This window comes from Cyphomyrmex costatus, unplaced genomic scaffold (genome assembly GCF_001594065.2).
Source record: "Cyphomyrmex costatus isolate MS0001 unplaced genomic scaffold, Ccosl1.0 scaffold826, whole genome shotgun sequence".
Classification (NCBI taxonomy): domain Eukaryota; kingdom Metazoa; phylum Arthropoda; class Insecta; order Hymenoptera; family Formicidae; genus Cyphomyrmex; species Cyphomyrmex costatus.
The window spans coordinates 1-10,588 of record NW_017280404.1 but is presented as its reverse complement, the minus strand read 5'-3'; the positions used below and the strand labels follow the sequence as shown (position 1 = coordinate 10,588).

General features: G+C 25.4%; 1 protein-coding gene across 1 annotated transcript; it reads left to right on the top strand.

Moving 5' to 3' along the window:
- The first annotated feature begins 906 nt into the window (after nucleotides 1-906).
- On the top strand, nucleotides 907-7,864 carry LOC108781502 (aminopeptidase N). The gene is made up of 10 exons (XM_018549476.1): nucleotides 907-1,373; nucleotides 1,812-2,264; nucleotides 2,632-2,815; nucleotides 3,452-3,605; nucleotides 3,798-3,879; nucleotides 4,197-4,567; nucleotides 5,152-5,426; nucleotides 6,050-6,240; nucleotides 6,539-6,821; nucleotides 7,718-7,864. Exons 1-10 carry the CDS (start codon nucleotides 907-909, stop codon nucleotides 7,862-7,864), a joined length of 2,607 nt encoding a protein of 868 aa, XP_018404978.1.
- Nucleotides 7,865-10,588: the final 2,724 nt, after the last annotated feature.

The following is a 10,588-nucleotide window of genomic DNA, read 5'->3' as shown; positions in this document are numbered from 1 at the left end:
TGCATATTTTATTAGTACTAATAAAAACATGATCTGTTTAGCTAATTAAAGAACTATAAACGTATAATACATATATTTGTGACTTGTTTCTATACCAAATCAACTAAAAACGAATTCTATGAATACGAAAATGCAATTCTTATGATTTTCTTTTACAAATTGTGTAATTTAAATAATAGTGACTATATATTATAAATAATATTACATATTTTTAAATGCTTGTAGTTTCCTAAAGCAGTTTTATTTATTAGTTACTTGTGTTTTTGAAGTTCTATTTTTTCTTAACTTTTCTAAAAGTGGTATATGTCGGTATCTGTGACTTTCATCTATATAAAACGTAAAATAATTTTAAAACACAAAATACGACTAAATTTAAATCTATTTCTTCATGTTTTTATCTTATTAATTGTGAATTTTTATAATTAAAGCTTTTTTTAAATATATCGTCGTATTATTACAACTAATAATGAAAGTTAAGAAAAAAAAACAAGGGATATTTAATATAATTTCTAAATAACCTTTACACATACAGAGATTAATAAAATATATATTTAATTAAACAAGAAATTATATTATTATTGTTGATAATTAGATAGAAACAATCCAATGACAAAAAAAGTTGTCCTTATTTTCAATTTATTTTTTACTTTTACTTTTGGATTTATCTAAAAACTGAGAAAAATAACAACTATAAAATGGTATCTAATAATTCTTGAGAAAATTTTCTTTCTTAACGAATTTTTAATAAACATTAAATATATTAGACAAAAACATATATATCAAAATGGTAGAATAATCAAAATATCGATTTAAATATTTCGTTCTTTAAATAAGAGTTTTATATATACAATATATATATATATTGAATAATTGTAAATAGATTATAAGTAAAAAGAAAGAATTGACATGGAATTTCCAAAATTGTTATTAAATATTGGCTTAATATTGGTCACAAGAACAGTGTTTTGCATCGATAATAATAATGTAGAAATTATCGATCGTTTACCCAACAACACGATACCAATTCATTATAACATTAATCTAACACCGTATCTTGAAGAAGGCAACTTTACTTTTTATGGTGAATCCAATACCAATATTGAGATTCGTTATGCATCGTTAAAAATAAACTTACATTCGAGAGATTTAGAAATAAACGAAACAGCTACAACGTTGATTAATGACAAAGATACAGTTTATAAACCGATGACACATATTCAGAACAATGTAACGAACATTTTGACACTCAATTTCGACGTTGAATTATCACCTGGTTTTTACGTTTTAAACATGAAATTTGCTGGGCATCTACTTGAACCTATATCTAACCAAGGGGGTTTTCTGAAATTTCCAATTAATAAAGAAAACGTTACGTAAGTAAATGTTGAAATATAAAAGAATAATTGCAACTAAAATAAATTTTTTGTTATTACACCTTTATTTGTATGTATCATTATTGCCACACTTAAGAAGCTCTTCTGTAGAAATATAATTTGTATATAATATCAATTCTTATTGGACTACTAAATTTCAAACCGAATGATTCAGCTTAGACCGCTGTTGCATAGTCTCATATAATTTGTATATACATATATAAAATATATACATATTGTAATACTACTTTAAAAAGGCAACTTTAATTTCAAATAAAACGGCATATAATATTATAAAGCATTTCAATTTTTACTTTTAACAAAATTTGTATTAAAGAGAGTAAAAATAATAAAAAACAGTAATTGAGGTTATTAAATTCTTATGATAATTGACATGGAGTAAAAAATTTGCTATCATTTAGTATATTTATCAAATAGCAAATGGTTAGCCACAACGTATTTTGAGCCAAATAACGCCAAACGAGTGTTTCCATGTTGGGATGAGCCAGCGTTAAAAGCTACCTTCAATATCTCTGTAAAGCATGATAAAAAATATGGTGTATTATCGAATATGCCAATACGAGAGCAATTTCTGGAACAAGATGGTATGATACGGACACATTTTGACATCACTCCTATAATGTCTACTTATATTGTGGCGATTGTGATGTTCGATTTCGTTAGCGTTTCAAACGCAAACAAAACTATCAATATGTGGTGCAAGTCGTCTTTGACATCGAAAATAAAATTCGCACACAGTATTGCTGAAAAGATCATAGAGTTCTTAATTCAATATACCAATAGTTCCCTGAAGGTACCGAAAATGGACCACGTCTTGATACCGAATTTTTTAGTTGGTGGCATGGAAAATTGGGGACTCATCACTTACCAGTAATATTTACAATTTAAAAAAAGTTAATTAAGTTATAGAGCGCTAGTCAATATTACGTTTAGCATATAAAATTTAGAAATTTAAAACATAAACTTATCCCACGAATATCGATAAAATACATGTTTTCATTAGATTATCTTAAATAGTTAACGTGTTTAAGATTTACTGGATTTACATTTCCTCTTTTTCGCACTCCCATAAATATTTTACGTACCAATATGTTACATTTTGTATACGAAAAGATAAAACATCTCATTTATTGCGTATGATTATTATGAATAACATAATAAAATAACTTGGACAACATTCGACTGCATATTCAGGAATATTTTACATAAATATATTATGTAATATTGTGTCTTTTAGTGAATCAGAAATTACCTACGATGATAATAGCGATTCAGTATATCAGAAAACACAAGCAGCGTTGATAGTAGCACATGAACTTGCACATCAATGGTTTGGCAATTTGGTCACTCCATCTTGGTGGTCCTATCTGTGGTTAAGCGAAGGACTTGCTGCGTTCTTCGAAACATACATAATAAATGAGGTTGTTCAATATTATTAATTCTAAGTTGCTATTAAATTAAAAAAGCATGTTAAAGTACTTTTTTATAAGATTAAAATAATGCCAATTAAATGCAAATAAACACTATATTTTCGAAACTGAATAAAAAAAAGTATGTGCTCTAACAGAATTATAAAAAAGTATACGTTTTTTTGGAATAATTACATAATATTTTTAGTAAAAATTCTTATTAGAAATTAACAGCGTTCATTTTTCCTATTTGTTTCATAATTGTTGAAGAGATCTATTATTTTAATTTTTTCATCAAGAATTCTAAGAATACTAGTGGTAACAATTTTATTATAATTCAAAGATATTTTATTTTCTGCATCCATTATTATATTTAGCGTTTAATAAATTAATAAAACTAACATTTTAGATTTCACAACTTACTTTTATTTCTTCATATTATAAGTAATTTTCAAAAGCTTTTCAAAATAATTTAATTAGGTATACTTTTCTTGAAAAAAATTCGACCTGAAAGTGTTAATACAATTAGGTATAATGAAATATAAAATAACATTGTCGTAGAAATGGCAAACAAACTAATTTTGTATTTCTAATGCAAACTTCTCTTTGAATATTTAATATTTAGTCATAGCAAAATATTTGTTTCAGATTTTCAAAGATTGGCGGATGAAAGATTTTCTTGCGATTTATACAATACAGCAATGTTTTCTTAAAGATATAAGCTTACTAAATTCTGTCACATTAAAACTTGGCAATATTCTCAAAGCGGAGTCGATATTTTCTGATGAAGTTTATAAGAAAGGTAAGATTATATAAATAAAATAAAATTATTATTCATGGATTTTTTAATGTGTAGGTAACACAAAATAAAAGATAAAATAAAGAAGCTAATAGATAATTCTTCTTTTGTACAAATATTTACATATAGCAGATATTAATTTTATATATACTTTAAATGTATTATTAATTAACATTTTGTGTATATTTATCGCAGCGCCAGTTTTATTGCGCATGTTACAGAATACAATTACTGATGAGGTATTTAAAAAGGGTCTCATTACGTATTTGAATAAGTAGTAAGTATGTACAATGTAGTCTAAAAATACATAAAAATAATTATTTATATACTTGCATACTGAAAAATGTAATGACAGAAATATGAATTTTTAAATACTTAATATCATATTACTATTCAATTATACGTATTTTTACTTCTTAGTTCATTATAATTAAATTTAAATTAGTTTCGAGTTATATTTTAAATTTCTCTTTATATATGTATATCTATGTATATTCAATTATGCATTAATATTTGTACAGACCCTTTAATAGTTAATGTATATTTTCCGATATATAACTATAATCACTGACAATTATCATTTTTCAAATTTAGTCAATTTAGCACAGCTACACCAGATGATTTATGGAGCGCTATGCAAAGTGCTCTGAATGAATCTAATATCCCGCACGAAGATTACAGAATAAAAGAAGTGATGGATACTTGGATGAATCAAGAGCGTTATCCTTTTGTATATGTGACAAGAAATTACGAAACTGGCGAAGTGACAATATCACAATCATGTGTCCGGCATCATAGTGAGACTGATCAAGCTACTAAATGGTGGATTCCTATAACTTTCGCTACGCAGTCCAATCCGGATTTTTCCAATACTGTACCTCGTTATTGGTTACGATCAGATCAAAATAATATAAGCTTTACAATTAATCCAAATGATTGGATTATTGTCAATTTACAACAAACTGGTAACTCACACTTTTTTTATTTGTTCTATTTGTTTTATTATCAAAAACGTTTTTACATCATTTAATGGGCATTTATACATATTTTTATAAAACAGTATAAAAATTATTTTGGATTAATTAATATTTGGTAAAAAATCTAAGTTTAAAGGATGTCTTCCTGGTATCGTAGATTTATCCCACAGTTTGCCACCGCGAGTGAGCCGTTAACTCGACTGTTGAAAAAGAATCAGCGCTGGGAGTGGGGGAATGAGCAGGAAAAGGCACAAGAGCGTGACACCGGAATTAGCAACCGCATTCGATAGCCTATGCTCTAAGAAATTTTCCAATTTCCGCCCCTGTTCCGCGGTTAACTCGGAAAATCCACAGCAAGCACTTAAAGGAAATTTGATTCCATCTTCTAAATTTTGCTAAATATTAATTATGCAAAATAATTTTTAATCTGTGACTTTATGTTTATTATTTATTAGTACATACAAAATTTGCGTGTTACAATAAGAAAAGACAAAATATGAATATGTAAAAATATATCTTGATAAATTCAGTTAAAAAGGATTTAATAATATATATAATAAATAATGTAACAGGGTATTATCGTGTTAGTTACGATACCAAGAATTGGCAAAAACTTGCACATTATTTAAATAGTAACGAATATACGAATATACATGTTCTTAATCGTGCTCAAATCATCTTTGATTCGCTTGCAATGATATTTGCTGATCGAATAAATGGATATTTATTCGTTCATTTGATAAATTATCTCAGTCAAGAGAGAGAGTATGCGGTATGGCAATCATTGTTTCAAATGATAGAACTTATGCCAAATATTATTTTACTGCAGGAGTTCTCTCATATTAAGGTAAGATTTTACAATTTAAGTTACGTAATGTTGTAATATATGGATATCTTAATTTACACAAATTAGCTACATATTCCCATAAAATTTGCGAATGTATAAACACTTTATAAAAGTATAAAAGTATATATATTACATATAAATTATTTGCATGTAATATGTTAAAACTATGATTTTCTGTATTTTTTCATATTATAGCAAAAGTTTATAGCATTAAAAAAATATAAACGTGTAATATATATATAAAGAGAACAACAAATATAAAAAGCATTCTGTATATAATTATAAAATAAAGAGTACAAACAGATCTGTCCAATTTGAGTTTACACTCCGGAGTGAACTAAAGTGTGTAGTTTCTTTCTTTTTGTTTTCTACAAATTATCTATATATATAAATTTTGGCTAAAAAAACGCCCTTTGAAAATTTGCTTCTCAATTATTGAATGTATTATGATAAAGCACACACATTACCACACACACACACACACACACACACACACACACACACACACACACACACATTTATTGTATATTTTTATACTATATATACATAGATTACGTATATTTTCACAAGCATCACAATGAATCAATATAAAATATATATATACATTAATTTATAATTTCTAGATACGTTTAATGCAACTCTTGGACAAACTTCTTTATTACGTAGGATACGTAAACAATCCTAATGATGATGATGTCACAGTACTAACAAGGCTAAATGCTTTAAAATGGGCATGTGCTCTTCATCACGAAGAATGCAAGAAAATGACCGCACTTAAATTAAGCGAATATCTTGCGGATCCTAAAACTCACAAGTAAATTTTTTACGTTCATGATTGTCTCGTAAATCATATTTATGTGTGTGTGTTCGCGCGCGTGCACACATGCGAATGTATATTGATATATTCATATTATATATTGTAACTGAAACTCTTCATTTCTTCAAATCGCCGAGCTCATTCTCTTGAATCTCCGTTCTTATTCTAATAACATAATGATATAATAATAAGATTACTTAATAATATGTATACGTAAAAATTTACAATTATTAAAATAGAAAGTATACATATGAAAATATAATCTGTTCTTGATTATAGATATGTATTATTTTAGAATTTCAGATGAGGAAGAATTTATGTACTGTACTGGTATGATGGCAGCCAATAGAACTACTTGGGATAAAATGTTGGAATTATACTTAAATAATGATCTAAAAGGGGAGCAAGCTGAAAAACAAATATTAGAAAGTTTGAGTTGCGCTGAAGATCCTGATATTATCATCAATTATTTAAATATTTTAGCATTGAATACTTCATTATTTCACGATTATGAGCATTCTCTTGCTTTCGAGCACATTGTTAAGAAGCATGCGCACAACGACACAATCCGTGACTATGTATTAAAAAATTTTAAGATTATAAAACCCAGGTAATAATATTTACTCTTCATAAATATATACTATTATATGTTATTTTCTTTATGTAACTTAAAAAATTTATTAGTTCTGTATATACTATTTTGTATTTATATTATATACTATATTATATATATTATATAGGTTACTTACTATGACGGCAATGATAGAACTTATTCTTAAAAATATTTATTCTAACGAAGAAATTAACGAGGTAAATTTTACGCTTTAGATACTTATTTATTGACTTTTCTATAGCGCTTTATAATTCACGCAACACAGAATATAGCAACATTGCAATAATCTAACTGTAATATTGTTAGAACATGCAAATGTTGTTGCAATATTACTAGAATTTTCTGTCTTGTGTATTAAATAAAAATTATTTCTCAAATGGAATTATGATTGAATTAATTCAACTTTATATAACTGTAAGATTAATAATTGCTTAATATACGTTTACATATTTTAACTGTATTTTTGTAATTTTGAGGAAAATCATATTATAAAATCAAATATAAAATAGATGCTTTAAAATAATGCGAATTAAACTTGCATATTTAATTTACGAATTAATAAAATATTAGACTGATGATCTAATCCACAATAACCTAAAAAAGATTCAAGAAAACCATCCTATCATGAATTAATAATTTTATAATTCTCTTGAAAAGGGCTTTCCAAATAAAAGAAAATTTTTTATGTTATATAAATATATATGTATAAAAAATAATGCCCATTTTCGCATTTAAATAGTTAAATATATTATTCATTTATACCATATACGTATATTCATCTTAACATTATATTAAACTAAAAATTATGTTGTATAGAAATTAATTATTATTTAATCATCATATTGAACTAATCTATTTCAGGTACAAAAGTTCTTAGAAAATAATGTCATTGAAGATTTAGACACTTTTTCTGTAATTCAAATACTAATAGAAGAGCGAACGGAATATCTTGACCAAATCGTACAAGTTTCTAAGAAGTTTCATTACAGAGAAGAAGACTTCGCTTAAAGTGATCATTGATCAATTAGAAAGATGAAGTGTAATGCAAAACACATTTATCCTTATATATAAATTTTTATCTATTACTAATATCTTGTAAATATTTTTTAAATGATTTTAATTTAATTTTCTAGTACTTTTTAATATTTTAATATATGTATATAGTATATATCTGGGGAAACTATTAATAAAATCTTCTGACACATATTAACCATCTATGTAACAATCTGTTGACAAATAATTCGTATAATATACATATATAATATATGTATGTGTATATATTTTCAAATTATATGTATACGTATATAATAGTGTCGTTACCTAATAATAATGCCTAAACAGTTAATCGTATTATTATTATTATTATGATTATTATTATTATTATTATTATTATTATTATTACTATCTTTATATATTTGATTTGAAAATGACGATATGAAATAATAATGTGTATCAATCTATTAAAAATTCAGTTATAAATAAATAGTAAAGATTTTATCTTTATCTAAACAGTAGTTATTATTATATAAAAACATATTCTATAAGTTCCTAATTTTATATTATTTATAATATGTCGTTTCTTTTGCTTACATTATCACATTTTCTACTTTAAACACATTAATTTCTCAGGAGAAAAAAATAAAGTTCATTTGCAATAGTAATTCTATAAAGCATGAGTAATCGACAGCTGCAACTTTTGGAAAAAAGTCATATTGTATATCAAACGAATGCATAGTACAAATACCATATAAAAAACGTAAACAGACATTAGTCGAATATAAAAAGAGAAAGAGTATTGAAGCTAAAGGAATGTAAAAGAAAAAATATTTTAAATTATAAACTAAATACCTAATAAAGCTTAATATACTTTTGTAATATTTACTGTATTTTTATACATTCTCATTCTTTAACTTTTTATTTTAGGCTTTTATCTTATTGGCAGAAATTGACATATGTACCCATGTAGCACAGTAGCGCTTAAAAAAGCGCTAAAAAAGCGCGTACGCAGGTGCATTACTTTAGCAGTTTTTTAGCACTTTAAAAGCGCTTTTAAAATCCAATATGAAAAGCGTATTATAAGCGCAATAAATCAGCGCAGAATAAATAGTCTTATAGCACATTTACTGCACTTTTCAATTTTCATGTCGTATAACAGTCTCTACAATATGACTTAAAATTAGTCGAGTTTTCCGCATGCAACAAAAGTACATAATTAACAGCAGTTTTGGGAGGTGCAATCTAAACAGCGCTTCGAAAGCGCTTTACACGCGCTGATGTGCTACGTGGGTATTGTTTCATTTTAATGACAATTACACAATAATTTACGTAGGAAAAACAATAAATTTAAATAGATATACAAATACGTGACAAAAACCTTTTAGAAAATTTTACTTTGCTATTAATATTCTCATATTACAATCAATTATTTGAATGTTATGTCGAATAATATCTGACATTGCAAAGAAATCATATTTTGTCTTTTCAATCTGGTAATTATAGTCATTTATACAATAATCAGATGCTTAAATGCGTGTTAAAAAATCTTGAAAGAATCGAATTCGAGTACCTAATGACATCTGTGTTTGAGAAATATATTAAATTTTTTATTAAAATATAAAAATTTTTTTTAAATAAACTGTATAGCATGTAATCCTATTATGTTACTTTTTTTATATGTATTAAATATTTATTATTATTGTTGAATTTGTTTTTTTATAAAGAGCTTCTTATTTTCAATTCAAAAACTCTATGGCTGATATTCAGAATTGGTTCTCATTTTAAAATCGTTTTATGTAAATAATTTTTAAGATGCTAATACAATCCTCTGATTGTGATTCATGACATCTTAAAACTGTAGTAGACAAGACGGACGTATTTAAATATAACATTCGATTATAACATAAATACCGCTTTATAAGTCTCAAGATTCGTTGTCGAGAATAAAAATCTACAGTTTGAAATTTGATAAAGGTCATCTTTATGTACAACATACATATATACAATAGCATAAGAGATACTGTAGTCATTCGGAAATTTTTCCGAGGAGACAAGACGACAATCGCGCAATTATGCTGAAGTATGTGTGTGTGTGATATTAAAAGTTATTAAAAATATTATTGATAATTAATCGTAATTAAACAATTATAATTAATGCGAATCAACTGTATTTTTATCAGTACAATATTATAACATACACAGTAAGTCCTAAAACGTAATAATTTAATTAATGTTTATATCACTCGTGAACGTTATAAAAAATTTGTGAAACTTAAAATTTTGCAATTATTTCATGTAAGGCAGAATACAACCAAATTTAATTTTATTTCTTCGAGATGTTATTTTCCATAAATTAAGAATTTTTCTATAAATACTTAATATATTTATCATAAATTGACATATTTCTGCTTGTATTATGGTTAGTGTGATAAAAATTAGAAAACGAGAAATATTTAATATAATTTTAAAATAATCTTTCTCTCTTAACTGTTATAAAATACTGAACGTAAAAGCAATTTTTAATTAAACAAAAAGTCAGATTATTATTAATATAGTTTATTATTATTAATATATTTGCAAATAGAAATATTCTCACGATAAAAATAATTAATTATCTTTGATCTTTACAATAATGTTAATTATTCCTTATACTTTATTCTTTATATACAAACACACACACACACACACACACACACACACACACACATACACACACACACTATATATATATATATT